Source organism: Amphiprion ocellaris, chromosome 3 (genome assembly GCF_022539595.1).
Source record: "Amphiprion ocellaris isolate individual 3 ecotype Okinawa chromosome 3, ASM2253959v1, whole genome shotgun sequence".
NCBI classification, from domain to species: Eukaryota; Metazoa; Chordata; class Actinopteri; family Pomacentridae; genus Amphiprion; species Amphiprion ocellaris.
Window position 1 is genome coordinate 41,111,454 of NC_072768.1, and position 26,633 is coordinate 41,138,086.

A 26,633-nucleotide genomic window follows, 5' to 3' on the forward strand; every position below is an offset into this window, starting at 1 on the left:
CACAATGATATAGCTGTGTCTGTTGATGCCAAGTGTCCTGTTGTCCTTGTGCTGCTTGACTTAACGGCAGCATTTGATACAGTCGACTATTCTATTCTCTTGTCCCGCTTAAATAATTATGTTGGCATCAGTGGTACTGTACTCAAGTGGTTTGATTCTTACCTAACCAACAGGACTTTTTCTGTAATGATTGGCGACTTGTCCTCCTCTGTTGCCTCTTTGTTTTGTGGAGTTCCCCAGGGCTCCATTTTGGGCCCTTCGCTATTTTCACTGTATATGTTGCCACTGGGGTCAATTATAGCGAGGCATAATTTAGCATTTCACTGCTACGCTGATGATTTCCAGTTGTATTTACCGGTGTTCCCAAACAAAAGTGGAGCTCTTCAGTCCCTCACACACTGCATCAATGACATCAAGTCATGGCTGGGGAAAAATTTCCTCCATCTAAACGAGGACAAGACTGAGTTCATTTTATTTGGTGACAATGTTCTTGCTGATTCGGACTCTGTGTTTTCAAAGCTAAAACTGTCTGTGAAGAACCTTGGGGTTATTTTTGACAGCAGTTTCACATTTGTCAAACAGATCGACAACGTGGTCAGAGCAAGTTTTTATCCATTACGTCTTTTATCTAAAGTAAAGCCTTTTTAAAATCGCACCGGCCTTGAAAGGACTATTCATGCTTTTATCAGCTCACGAATAGGCTATTGTAACGCTTTTTATGTTGGTGTTTCCCAGTTAGCCTTGAGCCGCCTCCAGTTGATGCAAAATGCGGCAGCCCGTTTCCTGGCGATCACTTCAAGGCGTCAGCACATCACCCCGGTCCTCTTTTCCCTCCATTGGCTTCCAGTTTCTTTTAGGATACATTTTAAAATTTTGCTTTTCGTTTTTAAAGCCCTCCACGGCCTTGCGCCTATTTATTTAACGGAACTTCTTTCTGTCCGAAACCCTAACAGGGCGTTAAGGTCCTCTAAACAGCTGTTTCTGGAAGTCCCTAGGGCCAGGTACAAACACTGGGGTGATGGAGCCTTTTCAGTCGCTGGGCCAAGACTTTGGAACAAACTGCCCCCTGACATGCGCACCATCACTGACTTTGGCCTTTTCAAAGCCCGGCTCAAAACACATCTTTTCAGACTGGCTTTTAATACTCAGTAATGCGGTGAGATTTTATTTTATTTTATCTTATTTTATTTGATTTTATTTGTTGACATGTCTTCTATTGTTCCTTTCTTTTAATTTGCTTTTGTTCTAATTTTATTGTTTGAGTTTAACTGGAAAGCACTTTGGTCACCTTTGAGTGTTGTAAAGTGCTCTATAAATAAATCTTGATTGATTGATTGATTGATTGATTGATTGATTGATTGATATACATACTAACCCACACTAAACCACTAACTACACACTGTAGAATATTGACGACAACACACACACACACACACACACACACACACACACACACACACACACACACACACACACACACACACACACACACACACACACACACAACTGCACTGTTACCCATCACAACCACGACCTCATTATCCAGGGTAACTTTACTACTGGGTTTACTGGGAGTTCCTTATGTCTGCTTTACTACTGGTTTTACTGGGAGTTCTTTATGTCTGCTTTACTACTGGTTTTACTGGGAGGTCTTTATGTCTGCTTTACTACTGGTTTACAGAATTCTTTATGTCTACTTTACTACTGGGTTTACTGGGAGTTCTTTATATCTGCTTTACTACTGGGTTTACTGGGAGTTCTTTATGTCTGCTTTACTACTGGTTTACAGAATTATTTATGTCTAATTGCTGATAACGTGCCTTCAGAACAGTCATGAACTGTGTGACCATGTGACAAATAAAACCTCTGGAAGGTAAAATACACCTAGCATCACATGACTGTGTCCATGCCTCACCTGTACAGGTGGGAGCAGACGCTACCTCCAGGTGTTTTGAAGCTAATCGTGTGCTCTGCATGTTCTTGGATGTTTTCCTGAACTCCTGCTTCAGTTCCTACAGGTAGAGTTCTGTACATGTTTGTGATGATACACCTGTGCTGCTGATGCAGGTGTGTGGAGGGTTACCACGGTGACCCAACATCTGGACAGCCCTGCCAGCCCTGCCTTTGTCCAGATGTTTGGAGCAGTGGACGATTCTTCGCCACTTCTTGCCAATATGAGCCACAATCCCTCAGTCTGACCTGTACCTGCCAGCAGGGGCACACAGGTAGGAGCTGGTCACCTGTCTGAGCATGCTCAGGTGAGGTTCTGTCCCAGGTTCAGGTGCACACAGGGTCAGTGACCTCAGACAGGTGTCAGAGTTCAAGTGAGTGGACCCTAGAGGATTGGCTGCTTTGAACCAGCAGTTGTTTTAGATCCTCAACTTAAATTTAATCTCCACTGAAGAAGATTTAAACACTTGAACTGCTTTAAGTAAATCAGACGTTATTTTCCTGAGCAGGCAGCCCTCCTGTACATGAAGCTCTGATCTTCTCCCGGATCTCTACTGAGAGTCTGGACTCAACCATCTACAATGAAACACATCAGTTCATTAAGCAATCAGCCCTGAAAACTATGGATAAAAAACAGTTTGGTGGCATCACTGTCTTATTTTACAAAAATACAATTTACTGAATTTTGAAAGCTTCATCAATCTTTGCTTCATCAAATTAATGTTTAAATGCTTCAATAAATCATCCAGGGAGAGTACGGCAGCACCAGGAGATCCACCAACAACAGATATAAAATACCAGGACTACATCTGGACAGACTTTTCAATCAAAGGTTGTCACATCTGGAACACATCACCGAAGGAAATTAATAGGATAGCATAGCAGATCTAAAAACTTTTACAGCAAAAATTAAGTATTGGCTAAAAGAAAAACAAGAATATTCCACCAATGACATCTACATGGTTCCACTGACTGTGGACTGTGTGTGTGTGTGTGTGTGTGTGCGTGCGTGTGTGTGTGTGTGCGTGTGTGTGTGTGTGTGTGTGTGTGTGTGTGTGTGTGTGTGTGTGTGTGTGTGTGTGTGTGTGTGTGTTAGTGTGTGTGTATTAGTGTGTGTGTGTGTGCGTGTGTGTGTGTGTGTGTGTGTGTGTGTGTGTGTGTGTGTGTGTGTTAGTGTGTGTGTATTAGTGTGTGTGTGTTAGTGTGTGTGTGTTAGTGTGTGTGTATTAGTGTGTGTGTGTGTGTGTGTGTGTTAGTGTGTGTGTATTAGTGTGTGTGTGTGTTAGTGTGTGTGTATTAGTGTGTGTGTATTAGTGTGTGTGTGTTAGTGTGTGTGTGTGTTAGTGTGTGTGTATTAGTGTGTGTGTGTTTGTGTGTTAGTGTGTGTGTATTAGTGTGTATTAGTGTGTGTGTGTGTTAGTGTGTGTGTATTAGTGTGTGTGTGTGTGTTAGTGTGTGTGTATTAGTGTGTGTGTGTGTTAGTGTGTGTGTGTTAGTGTGTGTGTATTAGTGTGTGTGTGTGTGTGTGTGTTAGTGTGTGTGTGTTAGTTTGTGTGTGTGTTAGTGTGTGTGTATTAGTGTGTGTGTGTGTGTGTGTGTGTGTGTGTGTGTGTGTGTGTGTGTGTGTGTGTGTGTGTGTGTGTGTGTGTGTGTGTGTGTGTGTGTTACCGGTGTGTTGTTGGTCCCGTGACTACTTTTACTGAAAAGCCCAACCAGGATGGGAGTTGAAAATGAGCTAAATGCGATAAGATAATAAAATGAGATAAGACATGATAAGATGAGATCAGATCAGATCTCCTTCATTCATCCCAGAGTAAATGATTTCCTGAACCCTCCATCTGTGATACATCAGATGTGTTCTGTGTTAACTGCATGCTCCCTGATCAAATAAATAAACAGTAATGATCACCTGCTGCGACTCTCTCAGGTGTACGCTGCGACAGGTGCAGCCCTGGTTTCTATGGCGACCTGACGCTGCCGGATGCCTCCTGCCGGGAGTGTTCCTGCAGCAACAACATCGACCTCAGTGACCGCGACGCCTGCGACGGCAGGACAGGAGAATGTCTGCGCTGTCTTCACAACACCATGGGAACGCACTGCCAGACCTGCAGACCTGGTTACTATGGCAATGCCCTGCACCAGGACTGCAAAGGTAAGGAACAATCAGACCTGGTTACTACGGCAACGCCCTGGACCCGGACTGCAAAGGTAAGGAACAATCAGACCTGGTTACTACGGCAACGCCCTGGACCGGGACTGCAAAGGTAAGGAACAGACAAGAACATAAATATGTCTCCTCTCCTGGTTTCTGAGCTCATGAACATGAAGTGGCTGATACATCCAGAACTGTCAGTCTCCATTAGTCTCCAATTCTGTCCACAGTCTGTCCATGGAGACCACAGTAAGCACTGGAGATAAAGGAGAAGACACCGTGTTGGATCATGTCAGTCACTTCAAAATACTCTAGCCGTAAAACACGTAACCTGATGTTCTCCTCCATGAACCCTAAAAAATCTGGTCCTGGATCTGCCTTGGTCATTCTGATCTGATCTTCTTTCCAGATCCTTTAGCTTCCTGCTGAGCAGTGAGGCTCTAACGACCACCCTCTGGTCGTTTTTTTAAACCATGGGAAAATGTCTTTAGGTGTAAACAGGAAGCTGAATGTTTGTCTGAGTTTTTTAATATACGTCTATTGTGTATTTCCCAGAATGCTCCTGTGACCGGCGGGGGACACAGGTGACTCAGTGTCCTCTTGGGAGTCCCTGTTTCTGTGATCCGACCACAGGACAGTGTCCCTGCAGGACAGGGGTGATGGGAGACCTCTGTGACGAGTGTGAGGACGGATACTGGAACCTGGACGGAGCTTCAGGATGTCAGACCTGCAGCTGTGACCCCGTCAACTCTTTTTCCAACGTCTGCAACAAGGCAAGACGTCTGCAGACTCTCTGCTGGTCCGTTTGTCTGTTACTTTGTGTGAAATTTGGCTCTCTGCAAGACAGCTGAACAAAATGTCCCTGAAATGTGCTGTAATTTACGTTTATTATCAGAGTTTGGGTTCATCAGTGAAAGGTCCTTCATTAGTTATGAATGGCTGATAGAACGTTCACTAAATGAAGCGGTGGTGTGTTCAGGTGACGGGACAGTGTCCATGCCGTCCTGAGTTTGGGGGACGACAGTGTGACGAATGTGGAGAAAATCATTTTGGGAATCCAGACCTGCAGTGTGTCTGTAAGTGAAGATCTCCAATGTTTCGTTCACGGACAGAACTTCTGCTTGTTCTGACTGAAATCACCACGTTCTGTTTTTAGCCTGTGACTGTAACTTGGAGGGAACTGAGCGTCCATCATGTGACCCTGAAACCGGCGAATGCATCTGTCGGGTCGGAGTCACCGGTATCTTCTGTGACGAGTGCGCCCCCGGCTACGACTCGGCGTTCCCGGTCTGCGAGCGCTGCCACGCCTGCACCGCCCTCTGGACCGAGAACGTCACCGATGTCCATCGAGCCGCCCAGAGGATGAAAACCTTCATCCCTCGCCACAACGACGACAAGCAGCTCGCAAGCCATCACCATCGGCAACAGATGCTGGAGATGCACTCCAAGCTGGACAGCCTCTCCAACATGACTGGACTCTCCCTGCCAAAGGTGGAGAAGATGCAGAAGATGTTTGTGAAGATCAGGTGGGTTGTGAACATAAAGGAAAATCCAGCAGTTTTGAAAACATTGTTTTCTAATGTTGAAGTAGCATCAAACAGTGAGTTCTGCTTCCTGTGAGTTTTAAATGTGTAAACTAGACATCCCATGTGATGCCAAAGGTCAGGATCAGTGCTGATGAAGGCATCGTTGAACTGACTGGTGTCGTAGCCTGATCCTTTGTAGAGTTCTTCTGTAAATTAAACAGGAGATCACACTGATGAATCCCAGGAGACGTTGGTTCTGCTGATGTTTTAGTCGACAGACTGATTTGTTCCTTGTTTTTTCTAAACACCAGAGCTCCGGTTGGAGGTCATTAACCTCCTCAGGAGGGGGCAGTGGTGGTGCAACGGTTAAGTCTCTGGACTACTGATCAGAAGGTCAGAGGTTCAAGCCCCGATGTGGCCACTGTTGGGCCCTTGAGCAAGGTCCTTAACCCTTCCTGCTCCAGGGGGCGCTGTACCGCAGCTGATCCGTCGCTCTGACTCCCCCAATTGGGGAGAGATGTGAAAATCAGAATTTCCACTCGTGGGATTAATAGGGGATAATTTTAAAAAATTAAATAAAACAAAAATTTGTCATGGTGTCCGTTGCTAACTAAACTCATCTAGGTCCTAGTGATTGTAGGACGTTGCTTGAAACATCTTCCAGAGAAGTCCAGCTGGTTTCTACTGAAGCTCCTATGACTAAAAGGTGATGTAGGAAGAACATTCTCACATCAGTTCTGGTTGGAGGTCAATAACTCCTCAGATGTCTTTGTCATGGTGCCTGTTGCTGCTAAACTCCCACAATGCTCTCTGCTTTGACCTTCTCTGGTCTCTACAGGATTAAACAGGAAGAGGCTCCACCTGGTGGAACAACCAGGAACTACAGCTGATCTACAAATACATGAAGTGTGTTTTATTTTGGAGTATAATATCAGATTGGGAGTACAGATACTAAGTATTGAAAGGATCAGATCGGGACATCCTTAGCATAAACTGCAGTTTGTTCAGGAGATTGATTATTTCTGTCCACATTTAAACTCGGCAATCAAACCTTTTAAAAAAAAAATCTTGCAGAAAGTTGAAAGATGCCATCGACCCAAACGTCATCCTGATCAACCAGTCTCCTCTCCTCAACACTGAAATTGACAACATTCATCTGGAGTTCAAGAAGCTCTTAAACAGCTTGAAGGACAAACTCATCAAGGATTCAGGCACTGAGGACAAAGAGCAATTGGAAGGTACAGAGACGTTTGTCAAAGTCTTCAGGTAAAGTCCAGATGAGCTCTTACAAGTCAGAAACAATGACTTAAATTCACTTTAATGAATTCCAGTCAGTCTCACAGAAAATAAACAGGAGCCAGGAGGCATCAGGTTTTATGGCTAAAGACTCACCTTTTTAGATCTGCTTTCCTTAAGTGATTCTGTATTTTATCTTGAACTTGTTTTACTATCTACTGATTTTAATTAACTGTTTTGTTTTATCTTATTGTATTTTATGTACAGCGTCTTTGAGCTTTTGGAAAAGTGCTTTATAAATAAAATTTATTATTATTATTATTATTATTATTATTATTATTATTATTATTATTATTATTATTATTAATAATAATAATAAAAATTCAGTTCAAACTCTTCGGTCATTCTAATTATTAGGTACTGAAGCATAAAACACCATCACTGCTTCATCATCTCCATTTATGTTTGAACCTGTTATAGAACTGCTGGACGAGATCCAGAAGCTTCATAAATCCTTCATGTCAGAGGAGAAGAGGGTGAGGAATGCCAACAGAGCTGTCGAGGACTCCATGGACATCAGGCAGGAGATCAAACGCAAACTGAGCACGTGCAGCAGCAGAGGAGACCTGGCAACACTGGAGAAGAAAGTCAACGGACTCAGTGTGGTCAACCTCAACCAACAGGTGAGGCCAACCTCAACTAACAGGTGAGACCAACCTCAACCAACAGGTGAGACCAACCTCAAGACCAACCTCAACCAACAGGTGAGACCAACCTCAACCAACAGGTGAGACCAACCTCAACCAACAGGTGAGACCAACCTCAACCAGCAGGTGAGATCAACCTCAACCAGCAGGTGAGGCCAAACTGTCACATGACTTCAGTCGGAGAACAAGTCTCCTGTGGTAAAGCCAGGAGCAATATTCTCAACTAAATCACAATCACAACTAAACAGCTGCTGAAGTTCTCCATGAACTGGATGGTGGGATCATTAATGAGGATGTTGTTATCAAGTTCTTTAGGGCTGGATCTGATCTGTGCCATTTAATATTTAGCTAGATACAGTCTGCAGAAAATAAGCACGAACCAGACAACCAAACATGGATGAGACAAAATTCATCTTCACTGAGCCCACTTTAGCTGAGTGCTGTCACATGATCAAAATTCAATTCAATTCAATTCAATTCAATTTTATTTATATAGCGCCAATTACAGTCAAATTGTCTCGAGACACTTTACAGAACCCATATGCCTGACCCCCCTAAGGAGACAGTGGCAGGAAAACACCCTTTTAACAGGGAAAAAAACCTCAAGCAGAACCCGGCTCTAATGTGGGGGACCCATCTGCCTGCTGGCCGGACGGGTTGAGAGGGACAGAAGAGGTAGAAAGGTAGAGATAGAGGGGTAGAGGTAGAGAGGTGGGGGGTGGGACACAAGGACCATGAAACACACAGTTTAATACATGCATGATAAGACAGATGATACATGCTAAGTACAACTAACATGGAAACTGATTATAGTTTACTGCTATGGTGTACGGCTCTGGCATTAAATATACTACATATATAGCTGGTGGTAAATTCCAAAATATGTAGATGAGCAAATCAAGTATAGTGAGGGTGATGCAGAGTAGATTGATGGAAATGGGCAGCTGGAAGCAGTGGGCTGGAGAAAGGTCAGCAGCAGCATCCCACAGATGGAGATTAGGCCAGTTGGTGGGAGAACCACCACAGATCTGAAGCATCCAGCTCTGGGATCAGGGACACAGAGAAAGGACACAGGGAGAAACAGAGTGAGTGTAATGCAATAATGGTATATATATATATATATATATATATATATATATATATATATATATATATATATATATATATATATATATATATATATATATATATATATATATATATATATATATATAATATAATGGTAGATAGAGAAGGGCTCAGTGCATCCAGAGAGGTCCTCCAGCAGCCTAGGCCTGTAGCAGCAGAACTAGGGGCAGAACTAAGGGACGTCCAAGAGGAAGACTCCAGCTGACCCCCTCAGGGTCCCCCAGTCAGTCCTAACTATAAGATTTGTCAAAAAGGAAGGTTTTAAGCCTGGTCTTAAAATTAGAGAGGGTGTCCGCCTCCAGAACCCAAACTGGGAGCTGGTTCCACAGGAGAGGAGCTGATAACTGAAGGCTCTGCCTCCCATTCTACTTTTAGAGATTCTAGGAACAACAAGTAAGCCTGCAGTCTGAGAGCGAAGAGTTCTGCTAGGATAATATGGTACTATCAGGTCTTTAAGATATGATGGAGATTGGTTGTTAAGAGCTTTATATGTCAGAAGAAGGATTCTGAATTCTATTCTAGATTTAACAGGAAGCCAATGAAGAGAAACCAATATAGGAGAAATATGATCTCTCTTGCTAACTCCCGTCAGTACTCTGGCTGCAGTGTTTTGGATCAGCTGTAGATGTTTCAGAGAGCTTTTGGGACAACCTGATAATAAGGAATTACAGTAGTCAAGCCTGGAAGTAACAAATGCATGGACTAGTTTTTCTGCATCACTCTGAGACAGGATGTTCCTGATTTTCACAATATTTCTCAGGTGGAAAAAGGAAGTCCTACAGATTTATGTGTGAGTTAAAGGACATGTCCTGGTCAAAGATAACACCGAGGTTCCTCACAGTAGTACTGGAGGTCAATGTAATGCCATCCAGAGTAACTATATGCTTTGAAAGCAATTCTCTAAGATGTTTGGGGCCAAATACAATGACTTCAGTCTGGTCTGAATTTAGTAGTAAGAAATTATAGGTCATCCAGGTCTTTATGTCCTTAAGACAATCTTGCAGTCGAGCTAGCTGATTAGTTTCATTTGGCTTCATGGATAAATACAATTGAGTGTCGTCAGCATAACAATGGAAATTAATACAGTGCTTCCTAATAATATTGCCTAAGGGAAGCATGTATAATGTGAACAGTATTGGTCCTAAGACAGAACCCTGAGGAACTCCATGATTAACCCTAGTATGCTCAGAAGAGTCATTGTTGACATGCACAAACTGGAACCTGTCTGATAAGTAGGATTTAAACCAGTCCGATGCTGTCCCTTTAATGCCAATAGAATGTTCTAGTCGCTGTAATAAAAGTTTGTGGTCGATTGTATCGAATGCTGCACTAAGGTCCAACAAAATAAGTATAGAGACCAGTCCATTATCTGACGCTATGAGAAGGTCATTAGTAACTTTCACCAGAGCTGTTTCTGTGCTATGATGCACTCTGAAGCCTGACTGAAACTCTTCAAACAAGCTATTCCTTTGTAAATGTTCACATAATTGATTTGCAACTGTTCTTTCCAGAATTTTGGAGAGAAATGGGAGGTTGGAAATTGGTCTATAGTTGGCTAAAACATGTGGATCTAGAGTGGGCTTTTTAAGTAAAGGTTTGATTACGGCAACCTTAAAAGCCTGTGGTACATAGCCTGTTACTAGAGAGAGATTAATCAGATCTAACATTGAGGAATTCATTAAAGGTAAAGCCTCCTTGAACAGTCTAGTTGGGATAGGATCTAAAAGACATGAGGATGGTTTGGATGTAGAAACTATTGAAATGAGTTCAGAGAGATGTATGGGAGTGAAAAATTCTAAATATCCATCTGGTCTTACAGCCAATTCTAAAGTATCTGTACTCGATGATACATCTGTGACATTTGCAGGAAGGGCCAGATTAATTTTTTCTCTAATCGTAATAATTTTATTTGTAAAGAAGCTCATGAAGTTGTTACTGCTCAAAGCTAAAGGAATACAAGGTTGAACAGAGCTCTGACTCTTTGTCAGCCTGGCTACAGTGCTGAAGAGAAACCTGGGGTTGTTCTTGTTTTCCTCTATTAAAGATGAATAATATGTTGTCCTGGCATTACCAAGAGCTTTTTTATAAATTACTAGACTATTTTTCCAAGCTACATAAACTTCCTCTAAATTAGTGGAGTACCACTTCCTTTCCAGCTTTCGGGACGCCTGCTTTAAAGTCCACAGCTGGGAATTATACCAAGGAGCAGGTCCTCTCTGAGATAGAACTTTCTTTTTTACAGGTGCAACACTATCAAGTGTTGTACGCAGTGAGGCTGCAGCATTATTAACAATATAATCCACTTCTGTGGGGGTAAAACTATAATATTTCCCTTCCATTATATCAGTAAGTGGTGCTGGACTAAATAGAGAGGGTATTATTTCCTTAAATTTAGTCACCGAATTGTCAGACAGACATCTACTGTAATGATATTTATTCTTAACTCCTATACAATCTATTGTTGTAAAATGAAATGTTATCATAAAATGGTCAGAAAGAAGAAGGTTCTGGGGAAATATGGTTAACGGTTCGATTTCTATGCCATAAGTCAGAACGAGGTCAAGGGTGTGATTAAAACTATGAGTTGGTTTCTTTACATGTTGAGAAAACCCGATTGAGTCTAACATTGAATTAAAAGCAAACTATCACATGATCAAAATGCACCGTCACATGATGGAAACAAAAGCCGTGTGTCCACTAGAGGCAATTTTCCCGCACGGCAACGCACCGCATCTGAAAATCACACGCATGATGGGCGGTCACTAGCGGACCACAACATTGTCACATGACAGCGGTGGACCAACAGCGGGTCGCTTCGTGGTCACATGACCGAGCTTTCAGCTGGACAGTCCGGCAGATGAGTCGGATAAACACAGCGGCTCAGCCGCAAACTTTCCCTTTTATTTAGAAAACACTTCAGGGAAAAGTATTTCTGAAAGCATTTGAGGCAGAAATAATCTGTGCAGCAGCTGAATCTGTCCTGGTTTTAGTTCACCGATGGCTAGTTTAGATGTTTGAGGACAGTTTCACGATGCGTGGAATCTTCGCACGCCGCATCCCGCCCGTCCAGTTTGCATGAAGTAGAAGTCCAGTCCACTTTATGCAAATGAGCTCCAGGTAAACACACTGGATCACAGCTGAAAATGCGCCACATGTGGCATGCTGGCCCAGTTGCGATGTGTTCTTATAGATGTCATTGATGGAAACACACCATCACATGACATCAGCAGAAGTTCAGGTGTGTGTTTTGGTTTGATTCGATGTTCGGTGCATGAGACATGATATTTAGTCACCAAAAATCAGACGTGATTCTAAAACATGTTCAGGTGCAGGTTTACATGTTGGTTGACACACATGAAATAAAACAATGTTTTATGAAAACATTTAAAAGGAGACAAGTCACCTTCAGAGAGATAAATTTATTATTTCTGTTTCACTGAGAGTCTTGGACCTGAGAATGCTCTGGAAATAATGAAAGTTTTCTGTAGACTTTCCAAGCAGCATGTTGAGACGGCGCTGCAGCATGTGAACCTCTAAATATGAAACTGTAAGCGCCATTTTTGCAGTCCTGTTATAATTTAAGAAATTATCATCTTCGGTGCTGAAATGCAGATTTTTGTAAATTGAGATGGTTAAAGTGTTCAAATTAATTATTATCCTGTTAGGCTTCCGTAGGCTTGTAACTGCAGCCACGAAGAAGAATGTGGCCGGAAGTTGTTATGTTTTTGTTTTCAGTATACGAGCGGGAGCGGAGCAACATGGTAATTTTACTGTTGTCATTATCATTGTCATCATTATCTTGGTTCTTGTGATGATGTTGTTTAATAAAATGCGTAAAACGATATCTCGCCTCTCGCTCATGAAGTGGTTATGGAAACAAGAAAGAGAAGAGAAGTAAGGAAAGAACTACAGAACTTAAGATAACCACTACAGAAACTATAAAATGATCCAGAGGTTGGTTCCAGTGAGTCATGTGATCTGAATGATCATAAAGAACAGTTGATAAACCATCAGGAATGACGCTGTGTTCTGCTGCAGGTCTGTGGAGCTGCAGGTCTGGAAGACTGCTCTGGATGTGGTGGAGCTCTCTGTGTTCTTCTGGGTCAGAGGAAATGTGGAGGTCCAGGCTGTGAAGGAGTCGTTCCCATCGCTCAGAAAGCTTCAGAAACTGCAGAGACGGTGAAGGACCAGTTGATCAAACTCCCATCCAGACTCCAGGAGTCCAGGAACAAGGCAGGTTCTTAGTGGGACCAGTGGGGTGACTGATGTACTCACTGGTCATACTGGGAGGTGTGGTGCAGAGATAAGCTGACTACAATTATCAGAGGCAGGGTGTCACCTTCTTGGTTTCTGCTGCTGTTGAACTTTATACTGACTGAGGTTTCTGTTCTTTGTCCTCATTTCTACCAGTTGGGCTGAACAGAAGCCCTTCACTGTGGGACGCTGTCCTGATAAATGTCTTTGATGTAAACATTCCATATCTGTAGACTGATGGTGGTAGACTGTGATGGAGCTCATGATCAGTAGGATGAAAATCTTCACTGATGACATCTGTTTATTCTGTCAGATCAATGAAGCAAAGCAAGCGGCTCAGGACACCAAAGACCAGGCTAAAGACCTGCAGAACCGGATCCACAGCAGCACCCAGTCCATGGAGAGAGACAAGAACAGAACCAGGGAGCTCATTCAGCGAGTCAAAGACTATCTGCTGGGTCAGTGTTCACTCCTCAATCACATAATCCATCCTCAACCTGAAGCTGGTAGCCTAGACCAGCATCATCTCATCCAGAGAGTAAATATTCAGGAACATGAAGCTCAGTGACAGAAAATAAATCATTAGTCAGACCTTCTGTCTGTGAAGTGATAGTCTGCTTTTTCAATCAAAGGTTGCAAACTTTGGAGCATATTACCAACTGAAATAAAATCAATAACTAATATTAAAACCTTCACAAAAATGTTAAGGCGTGGCTAAAAGCAAACCAGAGCTGTACTCATTTTTAAAGTGTTGTAGTTTAAGTAGGTAATTTGGACTGATTTGTAAGATTTTACTTTTTCTTTTCCTTCTTGCTTTTGTTTTATAGATCTGTGAGGATTTTTAACTTAATTCTGTAAGTTATGGTTGTATTTGTTTAGGGTTTTTTAGGGCTGGGACTTTAACGCGTTAATTTCTATTAATTAATTACAGCTAAAATAACTTGTTAAAAATACTAACGCAATTCTTTGCACCCTCCTCAGTTCCCTCATTTCTGGCACACCAGTAACTCTGATGAACACTCCAGCCCAGTAGGTGGCGGTAATGAACCTAAAGTCTGTTTGTAGCCATGAAGAAGAAGCACAGGAAGCACTGAGTGAAGTCAGGCACTGGTGAACAGTGAAGGAAGATGAGATTGAGCTTGTTGGACAGAAAGTTTCCTTTTAAAAATCTTCCTGATGGCAGCTTGGATAAAAGCCTGGTTGTGTACAAATTGTACAACAGAGTTTTCTGATCACTGCAGCACTTCAAGCCGACGGTATCACCTCAATGTAAAACATGTTGCTTTTAGCACCAGAGCTAACATTAGCTACGAGTCATGCTAACGGCTAACGGTGTAGCCATCCCATAATAGACCACTTTTCTAGACAGTGCTTGAGTTTACAGAAAGTCTTAAAATGTTAAATAAAATCGCTATAATTACACTTAGATTTGCAGTAATCTGTGATTGTAGCAGACAGATGAAAAATGCAGATAAATAGAAATGAAACATTTTTGTGGTTTAAGTTTTTACTAACCTAAACAACAAAAATATCTCTTTTAATAACTTCATTATAAACTTTTTGTTTATAAAAAATTGCATAAATAAAAATTGATATTCCTATAAAAAAAAACATCAAAATTCCACCATTTATCAGACCCAGAAAAGATGAAAACAGAATGAATCTCTGGATTTTCTACTTTCTGAAGCTCCTTGAACTACTTATGCTGATTTTATGTGCCTTACAGTGGAAAAAACAACTAAATTCAGGCTTTAAGTCATCAAAATCACTTTTTTCTATATGTCCCATTTTCCTTTTTTTAAATACATTTTAAATTATAAACACGTATATGTCTATTCATTGATTCAACTGTCAACCACAATTTTATTTGAATTGAAAAACTTCACTTATTGTGTCAAATATTGCTATTTGACAAAACTGCAATTAATTGCGATTAATTTATTACAAAGCCTGTAATTAATTAGATCAAAAGAAATTTAATCATGTCTGCCACTAGTTTTTTTGTATATTGTACTTTTAAAGGATTGTGATCTTGTATGGTTGTTTTAAAAGCCCAACTAGGGACAGGAGTTGAGAATTTGTTGTAGCTAAAACTCTATATGCAACACATCGGATTCATGAACTGTATTGAAGCTATGTTAACTGCATTGTCCCTATTAAATAAAAAACAAATAAATTAAACGTGCTGTCTTTCAAACTGTGACAGACTGTGTTGGTCTGCAGGAAACTAAAGATAAGGATAAACTTTATTGATCCTACAGTGGTAAAAGTTCACCGTTACAGCAGCTCCAAAAGAAAAAGTATAAAGGCAGTGCAAGAGTAAATAAGAAAAAAACACTGTACAAAAATTGCAGATAACATTATATGCAAATGATTTTTAAATAGTATGTAGAAGACTATATACAAGAGGATGAGGTAATATACAAATGATTTTTTTAAAAATACTATCCATCATTCATCACTTTCCTCCCTGGCAGATGACATGGTTCCTCCAGAAGACATTGAGAAAATGGCCAAAGCTGTTCTGAATATCCAGCTGCCAAGATCACCAGATCAGATCCAATCAATGATCGATGACATCAATAATTTGGTGACCAATTCCACCAAATTCCAGGATGATCTGAAGAACCTGGAGCTTCAAGCCAAGGCTGCCCAGGACCTGCTGCAGAAAGCTCAGGAACTCAAGTGAGTGTCGGACAACACAAGATAAATTCTCTGTGAAAACACTGAACTCTGAATTAAAATGCCTGAAATAAAGACAGGAAGCCTTAAAGACAACCTGAAACACAAACTAACCTCTGAGGACATGAAACGTCTCCTGGCTTCCCTCCTTCTGGATCTGTGAACTGGTAGTTCATACGTGATTCATGTGTGAACTGGTAGTTCATATGTGATCAATAGAACGATCTGCACTGAATCCCACATTGTTGTCTTTCCTCCAGTCCAGAAGCTCCACAGCAGAGAGGGAACATCTAAAGCTCTGATCTGAGGCAGTCTGACTGATCAGTTCTGTGTTCTGCTTTGCTTCGTGTTCTTCTGGTGGTCAGAATATTCACTGTTCTACCTGAGAACATGAGAGATGCTCCAGAAGATGTTTGGTTTTCACCTCCTGACAGATTGATTACTGGCTGCTTGAGTCCTGATCTGTTCACGAGGAAAACTTTGTATGTTGAAGTCATGTTGTTTTTGTTGTCTTTAGGGAACGGACAAAGAACATTGATGTGGGGGAGATCAACAAAGATATTTATGAAGCAGACAGAACTCAGGACAAAGCCAATGACAACTTGGAGACAGCCAGCCGAGACAGAGACAAGACCAGGGACAGAATCCAGGAAGTAAAAGATCCTAAATATCTCCAGCGTTCTTCAGTCCTGCCTCCTGACCGTGTGCTCACACATATGTTCTGTTTCAGACTGAAGACAAACTGGACGATGTCGAGGCGAAGCTGATGAATCAGTCTGACCATCTTCTGAAGGAAATCCAAGCTGTGAAGAACAAAACTGAGCAGAACAGAGAGATAGCCCGAGAGGCTCAACAGGCTGCAGAATCTGCTCTCAGCAACGCTACGGAAACGAAGACGGTAAATTTAAAAATCTCAGGAAAAATGTTGGATTATCAGTTTGGATAGAACTCTGGAAAGTCTTCAGGCCGTTCTCCACCGTGGAACTGGCAGGTTGTTTTAGAGTGGCCAACCATTCTCAGGAACCATCACTGTAGAACCTCTTGCATTTATCAACCCCTCGGATCTTCTTTCAAGAACTGTAGAACCCCTATGAAGAACTGATCCCATAGTACATTTTTCAGGAATTGTTCATGTAGAACCTGTTTTAGGAATCATCTTCTTAGAACTTCTGTCAGGAACTGTCCACATGGGACCTCTTTCAGGAACTAATCCTATATAACATTTTTCAAGAACTGACCCTCTACAACCTCTTTCAGGAGCAGACCCTGTAGATCATTTTTCAGGAACTGTCCCTGTAGAACCTCTTACAGGAACCATCTCTGTCAAGCCTCTTTGAGGAACTGACTTTGTAGAATGTCATCCAGAATGGCCCTTGGAGAGCCTCTTACAGGAAGTGTCCCTGTAGAACCTCTCTGAGGAAGTGTCTCTGCAGAACATCTTTCAAGAACCATCTCTGTAGTACCTCTTTCAGGAACCGTCCACGTTAAACCTCTTTCAAGACCTGCCCCTTAGAACCTTTTGTAGGGACTGACTCTGTCGACCCCCTTTCAAGGTGAACAGAGTTCCTTCTCCAGTGTAGGTTCTTCTGAGTGGCCCAGAAGCACTGTTGCATGGTTCTTAAAGCTGATTGGTCAAATACAGAGAGAGCATGTTCTCTTTCATGTCTTCCTCCAGCAGCAGCCTCCAGTGAGCCAGTCAGAATGTTCCTTTGATGTTGCTCTGTTTTCATTGCCTGTCCCTCCACCAGGAGCTGAATGACGTCATGAAGCTGTTTGAGGTTCTAAAGCAGAAACAGCTGAACCAGACCGTTAGCGGTGAAGCTGCAGATCGACTGAAGAACATCGTGAAGGAGGCTGAGGACGTCCATAGAGACGTGGAGAACAAACTCCGACAGATACAAGGTGGTTCTCTTTCATTTATTCCTGTAATCAGCAGCAGATAGAACACAGTTAACATGCAAGATCACATCGGTTCTACTCCAAGAACGTCACACGGTGGTACCACACAATACTACTGGATGAGCAGTACTACTGTCAGCAGAGTAGTAATAGTATCAGCAGACAGTAGTAGTAGAATTTTTAGAATTTATATTTTTGTCATGCCATGTATGATGACAATAAAGCCATTCTAAATCTAATAGTATCAACAGACAGTAGTACTGACAGCAGTAGTACTGACAGCAGTAGTACTGTCAAAGGGAGTAGTACTTGATCTAACTGATCAATCAGCTGATTTGGTCGTGTTGCATATTGATGATCAGTGTTATTATTTTAGTTTCTGATTCTTTTGTTCAGACATTAGGTGAATGGATAGATGTTATTTACCTTGCTTGACAGTTTCGGCAAATACTCTCGCCTTCCTCTGAAGCGTCTCACTGACAGCGTGACGTGTCAGCTGGCAGATTTTGACAGCCGGCATTTTCGGCACACCCAGTAGAGTCACCAGATCCGCTGGGCCAACCATGCCCACACTGTAATGGCATGTCGTGGAAGGCTTCATGCTCTCCCACACCTGGGACACCATACTCCAGAGGAAATAGGACGGCGGGGGATGCAGCATGCCTGGTGGGATGGTTGGGTCCGTTGGGCTCACCACGACATGCCATTACGGTGTGGGCATGGTTGGCCCGGCGGATCTGGTGACTCTACTGGGCATGCCGAAAATGCCGGCTGTCAAAATCTGCCAGCTGACACGTCACACTGTCAGTGAGATGCTTCTGAGGAAGGCGAGAGTGTTCACCGAAACTGTCAAGCAGGTAAATAACATCCATCCATTCACCTAATGTCTGAACAAAAGAATCAGAAACTAAAATATCAACAAGTAGACATGATGAACGTTTTTGGGCCAGTGTTATTATTGGTCCGTGAAGGTCTGCTGGTTTCTGAAACCTCTAACTGTCTTTCTGGCAGAGTTGGAGCAAAAGATCCAGCAGCTGATTCAGAGGAAAAACCAGAAAGCTGCTGAAGTATCCGAGTTGCTGCAGACAGTGGATTCACTTCGACAGGAGATCTCCAGCCGAGCCGAAGGATACACCACCTGTACCTCATAAATACTGTTCAGTACTGCAGTACTGCTCCTCATAAAGTCAGGAACTAAAGTTTTCATTCTTCCAGACCCTGTACATTATGACAGTAATAAGTTTCCGATACCTCAGAATTTTCTGTAATCATTGAAACACAACAAAACAATCATTCACTTTTGTTCTTTCATAGATTTATTAAAGGTCTTCTGGAAATACGCTACATTGCCAAAAGTATTCGCTCACCTGCCTTGACTCGCATATGAATGTAAGTGACATCCCGTTCCTAATCCATAGGGTTCAATATGACGTCGGTCCACCCTTTGCAGCTAGAACAGCTTCAACTCTTCTGGGAAGGCTGTCCACAAGGTTTAGGAGTGTGTTTATGGGAATTTTTGACCATTCTTCCAGAAGTGCATTTGTGAGGTCACACACTGATGTTGGACCAGAAGGTCTGGCTCTCAGTCTCTGCTCTAATTCATCCCAAAGGTGTTCTATGGGGTTGAGGTCAGGACTCTGTGCAGGCCAGTCAAGTTCATCCACACCAGACTCTGTCATCCATGTCTTTATGGACCTTGCTTTGTGCACTGGTGCACAGTCATGTTGGAAGAGGAAGGGGCCAGCTCCAAACTGTTCCCACAAAGTTGGGGGCATGGAATTGTCCAAAATGTCTTGGTATGCTGAAGCATTCAGAGTTCCTTTCACTGGAACTAAGGGTCCAAGCCCAGCTCCTGAAAAACAAGCCCACACCATAATCCCCCCTCCACCAAACTTTACACTTGGCACAATGCAGTCCGACAAGTATGGTTCTCCTGACAACCACCAAACCCAGACTGGTCCATCAGATTGCCAGATGGAGAAGCATGATTGGTCACTCCAGAGAAGGCGTCTCCACTGCTCTAGAGTCCAGTGGTGGCTGCTTTACACCACTGCATCCCACGCTTTGCATTGCACTTGGTGATGTATGGCTTGGATGCAGCTGCTCGGCCATGGAAACCCATTCCATGAAGCTCTCTGCTGAAGCACTGTTCTGGAGCTAATCTGAAGGCCACATGAAGTTTGAAGGTCTGTAGCAATGGACTCTGCAGAAAGTTGGCCACCTCTTGGCACTATGCTCCTCAGCATCCATCAGTCTACGTGTCCTACCACTTGGTGGCTGAGTTGCTGTCGTTCCTACACACTTCCACTTTCTTATAATACAGCTGACAGTTGACTGTGGAATATTTAGGAGCCAGGAAATGTCACGACTGGATTTGTTGCACAGGTGGCATCCTATCACAGTTCCACGCTGGAATTCACTGAGCTCCTGAGAGCGACCCATTCTTTCACAAATGTTTGTAAAAGCAGTCTGTAGCCTAGGTGCTTGATTTTATACACCTGTGGACATGGAAGTGATTGGAACACCTGATTCTGATTATTTGGATGGGTGAGCCAATACTTTTGGCCATATAGTGTATGACAAAAAACTGTTGGGTCAAAAATATACAAACAGCGATTTGAATTGTCAGGTTTACTGATGTAAAAAGTTGTGTTTATCAAATTTTCTTAGTTTCATGAGTGACTCCAGTTGACTGCAGCTGCTGACTCCTCTGATCCAAGTTAAATAGAACCATTAGATCCACTCATTAGACTCAAACAGTACAGGGGGAACATCTGAGGAGCTCAGCAAAGATTTGAAGAAGAAAATCATTGACTTGAACAAGTCAGAAAGTCACTTGGAGCCATTTCAAAGCAGCTTCAGATCCAGAATCATCTGTTTGTCAGAATAAAGTTCATGGTCCAGGTGTGTTACTGCCACCATCAGGAAGAAAACACAAACTATCACCTGCTGCTGAGAGATGATTGGTCAGGATGGTCACGAGTCAACCAGAAACCATCAGAAAGCAGATCTGGATGAATGAGAAGCTGCTGGAACACAACTGTCAGTGTCCACAGGGTTCTAGAGGATTCATGAAGAAGGAAGTTCTTCCTCTAGAAGCAGAACCTTAAAGCTCCACTCATCACATGGACAAAGAAAAGGCTCTGGAGGAAAGTTCTGTGGTCAGATGGAACAAAAACTGAACATGAGGTCTTTAACCCCAAGAACACTAAACCTACCATCAAGCATGGAGGTGGCAGTATCATTCTCTCTAGAACTGGAGCTTTCCACAAAGTAAATGGAATAATGAAGAAGGAGCATCACCTCCACGTTCTTCAGGAGAACCTAAAACCATCAGCAGAAGGTTGATCTTGGACACAGTTGGATGTTTCAACCAGACAATGAGTCCAAACACACATCAGACGTGGTAAAGAAATGATTCCATCAGGCTAGAATGAAGGTTCTGGACTGGTCTCCCCAAAGTCCTGACTTAGACCCATCAAGAACCTGCGGACTGATGAAGAAACAAGTCTGAGTCAGAAACACAACACATTTAGGGAGCCAGTTCTGTCCAGAGGAGTCAAAGATAAACTAGAAGATTGTAGACGGGAACCAAAGAACCAAACTGAGGTGGAAATGGACAAATTTAACCAAATATTAGCATTTCTGTTTGTATATTTTTCAGCCTGTCCAGCTCAACAGGGTCATGTTTCCCTGATGATTCTACCAAGGATGTTCCCTTTGCAGTGGTTAGATAGTATTAGATGTTAGATTATTAGACACTAGGTAGGTACTGTGGGAACTCATTCATCCATTCACTAACTAGATGATGAGACATCTGACCACCTTAAGAGAGTCATATTTCTAGAAGCTCTATCATAAATCTATAAAAGAACTAAAATACATAACTGTTTTTCATGACAAAGATTCATGTGTTTCAGTGATTCCATCCTAGACAATTCTGAGTTATTGGGAACTAATGACTGACTAATGAACAGCGACTTTATAGGTGGATGGAAACGTGTTCATGACTGTAAATCCACAGTACTACTCCTCTTAAATACTGCACTATACTGCAGTACTGTTCCACACAAGTACCACAAAGCAGTGTGTACTGTAAAACTGCTAAGAGTATTTGTTTTTCTGTATCTTGTTTTTTTCCTGGTTTTGCAAATGTTTGATTTTTATTTAGTAAAATGTGCTCAAAATGCTGCATCATAAAGCTGTTATTGGTTCCATCTAAATGAAGATGGATAGACAGACAGACAGACAGACAATTCATCCCCTTGGGAAAATTTCAAAGTATCCAATAGCTAATAACAGAACTGTCAATGAACAAATTGTGCTCGTGGAAGAGATGGCATTAAGGTTCCTGAAAACATCCGGTTTACAGAAATGTGCAACATTGTTGGTATTTACAATAAGATGGTGTTTGCAATAAAATTGTGTTGTAAGAGTACAGAACTCTATGGTACCAGCGGTGTAGATAGAAATGAGAGGGTTCTGGTGGGTAAAAGGTTCTAGCAGCCAACAGATCATGAGCCACTGATCCAGACCGAGGTGTTCTAGAGCCTGATGGATGTGGAAGGATCTCCTGAACCGTCCGGATGATCCTCCACTGTAGTTGCTCCTCTGTCCAGGATGTTGTGGAGATGGTGGCTGATGTTCAGGATGGACTGATCTGTCCTCAGTGAGAACGACCTTCTGCTGAGCTCAGAACTAGCCTTCTTCAGCAGCCTGTCCAGCAACTGACCACAGCAGAGAACACTGGCTGGTAGAACATCTGCAGCACTTCACTGCATACGTCGACGGATCTTAGTCTTCCGAGGATGAACAGTTGGTTCTGCCCCTTCTGGTACCGGGTATCTGTGTTCATGGACCAGTCCAGTTTGTTGTCACGATGCAAACCCAGATATTTGTAGGCTTGTACCATTTCAGTGTCCTCCCCTCTGACCGGCTGTACAGGTGTAGACCTGCAGAAGTCCACCACCATCTCCTCAGTCCTGGAGATGTTCAGCAGAAGGTCCAGTCTGTGAAGGTTAATCAGGTTCCTCTACTCACCTTCTTGCCCAGTCTTGATCAACACCAGCTGTATCATCAGTCTTTCTGAACCTGTGAGATGGTCCACAATCCAGGAGGTGACCTCCATCTCCTCCAGGTAGTTTCACAGTATGTGGGGTTGAACTGAAGGAACATGATCTCTACATGGTTCCTCTATCCGAGGTTAGTATCAAAATGATATAAATAATCTGAATGTTTTTATAGTCAGTAATGTTCCTGGGATTTTAGATTCTCAAGAACTGTGTGAGAAGCATCTAAAACCATCTAACCCTCACATTAAGCTGCTGTTTGTGTTCATCCATCCATCCATTATCTATACACCGCTTAATCCTCACTAGGGTTGCGGGGGGGGCTGGAGCCTATCCCAGCTGACTCGGGCGAAGGCAGGGGACACCCTGGACAGGTCGCCAGTCTGTCGCAGGGCCACATACAAAGACAAACAAGCACTCTCACATTCACACCTACGGGCAATTTAGAATGATCAATTAACCTCAGCATATTTTTGGACTGTGGGAGGAAGCCGGAGTACCCAGAGAAAACCCACGCATGCACAGGGAGAACATGCAAACTCCATGCAGAAAGATCCCGGGAAAGCCGGGACGCGAACCAGGGATCTTCTCGCTGCAAGGCGAAAGTGCTAACCACTACACCACTGTGCAGCCATTGTTTGTGTTCATATCAGAGTTAAACAGTTTGGTTTCATTTGTTTTATTGGAGCAGAAAGCAGATCCAAGATGATCAATAAGATATTAAATCTTTATGGTGTAAATGTGAGATTATGGGTGCAGTCTAGTTTCTGTCCAGCAGAGGACGCTCTAGCTGTTTAAGTTTCCATCAGAAGAACAATAGAGTTCTGCTGCTCAACAAAAATCTTTTTTTTCTAATTTAGCATCATTTCAAACTTGTGTCCTCCAAACATTTGTTGAATTAATTTCGTGAGCGGCTGATGTTTCATTACAAATGTTCAACAGTGTGAACTTGCCCAGAACATAATTAACACAACGGTTTTCTAATCATCAGTGAGCCTTTCAACACCATTAGCTAACACAATGTAGCATTAGAACACAGGAGTGATGGTTGCTGGAAATGTTCCTCTGTACCTCTATGGAGATATTCCATTAAAAATCAGCTGTTTCCACCTACAATAGTCATTTACCACATTAACAATGTCTACACTGGATTTATCATTCATTTAATGTGATCTTCATTGGAAAAAAATGCTTTTCTTTCAACAATAAGGACATTTCTAAGAGACCCAGACTGTTGAACGGCAGCAGGAAGAAACTACAAACCAGCAGCCAGTTTCATGTTCGACCTGTTTGGTTTTAAAAAGAGAATTAATGATTTAGTGATCAAAAACCATCAAAAACAATTAAAAGACAACAAAAACCACCAAAAACAATCCAAAACCATCAAAAACGATAAAAAGACAACAAAAACCACCAAAAACAATCAAAAACTTCAGAAACTAAAATCAGGTGTCTGAAAGTACAGAAAATAAATACAGGCCAAGAAGAAATTTAAAAAGTAAAGGAAGTTATGTTCCTGGTAGTGTGTGTTAGTGTGTGTTAAAGTGTGTGTTTGGTCCTCAGACGAGCTCGTCTCTGATTGGCTGATAGCTCTCTGCAGGCCTCCACACGTTCACAGCCATTACCCACAATGCACCGAGGCCACACACACTGAATGACTCTTCAGATGTTCAGGTGGGGGGTCCGGCAACCCCCAACACACACACACACACACACACACACACTCCCCCCTCAGTGGAGCCTCACCTGCAACAACAAAGGAGGAGGTGTGTGTGTGTGTGTGTGTGTGTGTGTGTGTGTGTGTGTGTGTGTGTGTGTGTGTGTGTGTGTGTGTGTGTGTGTGTGTGTGTGTGTGTGTGTGTGTGTGTGTGTGTGTGTGTGTGCGTGCGTGCGTGTGTGTGTGAGGGGGAGGGGGTTCAGGAATGTCTTTTGTCTGCAGACTCCTGCTGTGGGGGTGAGGAGGTGTTGGAGGGTCGCAGTTTCAGATTCTTCAGGAGAAAAATCAGTTTAAAAAGAATAAAACAATCAATAATCAGTTATCAGTAATTAATAATCAGTAATTAATAATCAGTTATAAATAATCCATTATCAGTTATCAGTCATCAGTTATAAATAATCAGTTATCAATAATCAGTCAGTGAGCTGGAGCTGAAAGCAGCAATGGAGACAGTTGTTGGTCTGAGATCAGGTTCATCTGTAGAAGTTTAAACAAAGAATAAAAACCATCAGATCTACCGAGTTTAACAGAGTTTTAGTTCAGTTTATCCTGGTTCAGTTTAAATATTAGTTTATCCTGTCGCTGGTTCTCATTCATTAATATTTATTACTGCTGTTGTTGTTTGTGTGTTTGTTGTTGTTGTTGTTTATGTGTGTTTATTGTTGTTGATGTTTATGTGTGTTTATTGTTTATGTGGGTTTATCCTCCATGAATGAATGATGTTCTCTTTGTTTTATAGTTTCAGGAGTTTTATTGTGAAAAGCCGCCTGATGTTTGTTCTGCAATGAAGCTGGATGTTTGAAGGAGGAGCTGAAGGAGGAGCTGAAGGTCTGAGGGGGTCTGAGGGGGTCTGAGGGTCGGTCCTAACCAGAATCAGACCAGAATCAGAGGATCAGGAGGATCTGAGGAGGTTTTCAGTACAGACTTTGGGAGAATCTTCAGGAATGCTGCAGCTTCGGTTGTGTCTGCTGCTCGGTGAGTTGGACTTTATTCAACTTTAACTTCTGCTTTTTTCTCTGTTAGAAACTTTCATTTAGATTTAATCAAGAACAAAGTTCAGCTAGTTCCTCATCAGCTGGACTTTATTAAACTTTAACTGGAGCTCAGTTTGAAGATCAGAGAACTCAGATCTGGTTTTCCTCCATTAGAAACTTTCATTTACTGAACAGAAAACTGAGATTTAATCATATTCAACAAGAACAAGAAGAAAGTTCAACTCGTTTCTCGTCAGTTTATTGATTAAAGGTTTGAAATGAGATCAGAGATCAATAAGTTTGATCAATCCACTGATTCAGTCACAGCAGAAACTGATCAGTTAATGATCAATAACTGGAACTGATCACGTTTCACACAAAACAGTTCATTAATTAGAATTAACTCGGATTATTGATCTCTGATTACAAAAACAGCTTCACTGGAAACACGTGGAAACATGTAATCAGTTACATTAAAACATGTAATCAATTACATTTAAAAATGTAATTAGTTACATTTTATACATGTAATCAGTTACATTTGTAAGATGTAATCAATTACATTTCAAACATGTAATTTGTTACATTTTAAACATATAATCAATTACATTTGTAACATGCAATAAGTTACATTTGTAACATGTAATCAGTTACATTTGTAACATGTAATCAGATACATTTTAAACATGTAATTAGTTAAATTTTTAACATATAATTACTTACATTTTGAACATGTAATTAGTTACATTTGTAACATGTAATTAGTTACATTTTAAACATGTAATCAGTTACATTTGTAACATGCAATCAGTTACATTTAGAACATGTAACTAGTTACATTTGTAACATGTAATCAGATAAATTTTAAACATGTAAGTAGCTAAATTTTGAACATGTAAGTAGTTAAATTTTGAACATGTAATTACTTACATTTTGAACATGTAATTAGTTACATTTTGAACATGTAATCAGTTACATTTTAAACATGTAATCAGTTACATTTGTAACATGTAATCAGTTACGTTTGTAACATGTAATTAGTTACATTTTGAACATGTAATCAGTTAAATTTGTAACATGTAATCAGATACATTTTAAACACATATTTAGTTAAATTTTGAACATATAATTACTTACTTTTTGAACATGTAATTAGTTACATTTGTAACATGTAATCAGTTACATTTGCAACATGTAATCAGTTACATTTGTAACATGTAGTTACATCTGTAACATGTAATTAGTTACATCTGCAACATGTAATTAGTCACATTTTAAACATGTAGTTACATTTGCAACATGTAATCAGTTACGTTTAAGCATGTAATCAGTTACATTT

At 41.6% G+C, this 26,633-nt stretch overlaps 2 protein-coding genes across 3 annotated transcripts in view; both read left to right on the forward strand.

The window, feature by feature from the left end:
- lamb4 (laminin, beta 4) overlaps window positions 1-23,348 on the forward strand; it is a 69,193-nt gene extending 45,845 nt beyond the window's left edge. Inside the window, exons 22-35 of the mRNA XM_055009098.1 lie at window positions 2,068-2,225; window positions 3,878-4,102; window positions 4,658-4,875; window positions 5,082-5,178; window positions 5,259-5,628; window positions 6,703-6,866; window positions 7,345-7,547; window positions 12,738-12,932; window positions 13,267-13,411; window positions 15,431-15,638; window positions 16,153-16,288; window positions 16,366-16,533; window positions 17,384-17,537; window positions 18,546-23,348. Coding sequence (XP_054865073.1) covers window positions 2,068-2,225; window positions 3,878-4,102; window positions 4,658-4,875; window positions 5,082-5,178; window positions 5,259-5,628; window positions 6,703-6,866; window positions 7,345-7,547; window positions 12,738-12,932; window positions 13,267-13,411; window positions 15,431-15,638; window positions 16,153-16,288; window positions 16,366-16,533; window positions 17,384-17,537; window positions 18,546-18,685 — 2,581 coding nt within the window. The 3' untranslated portion in view covers window positions 18,686-23,348. The remainder of the gene's footprint in view (window positions 1-2,067; window positions 2,226-3,877; window positions 4,103-4,657; window positions 4,876-5,081; window positions 5,179-5,258; window positions 5,629-6,702; window positions 6,867-7,344; window positions 7,548-12,737; window positions 12,933-13,266; window positions 13,412-15,430; window positions 15,639-16,152; window positions 16,289-16,365; window positions 16,534-17,383; window positions 17,538-18,545) is intronic.
- A 1,788-nt stretch (window positions 23,349-25,136) lies between these two features.
- Window positions 25,137-26,633, forward strand: part of lamb1a (laminin, beta 1a) — a 51,083-nt gene continuing 49,586 nt past the window's right edge. For both annotated transcript variants that reach the window (XM_023294310.3, XM_035940978.2), the window contains exon 1: window positions 25,137-25,295. In XM_023294310.3, coding sequence (XP_023150078.1) covers window positions 25,265-25,295 — 31 coding nt within the window. In that variant the 5' untranslated portion in view covers window positions 25,137-25,264. The remainder of the gene's footprint in view (window positions 25,296-26,633) is intronic.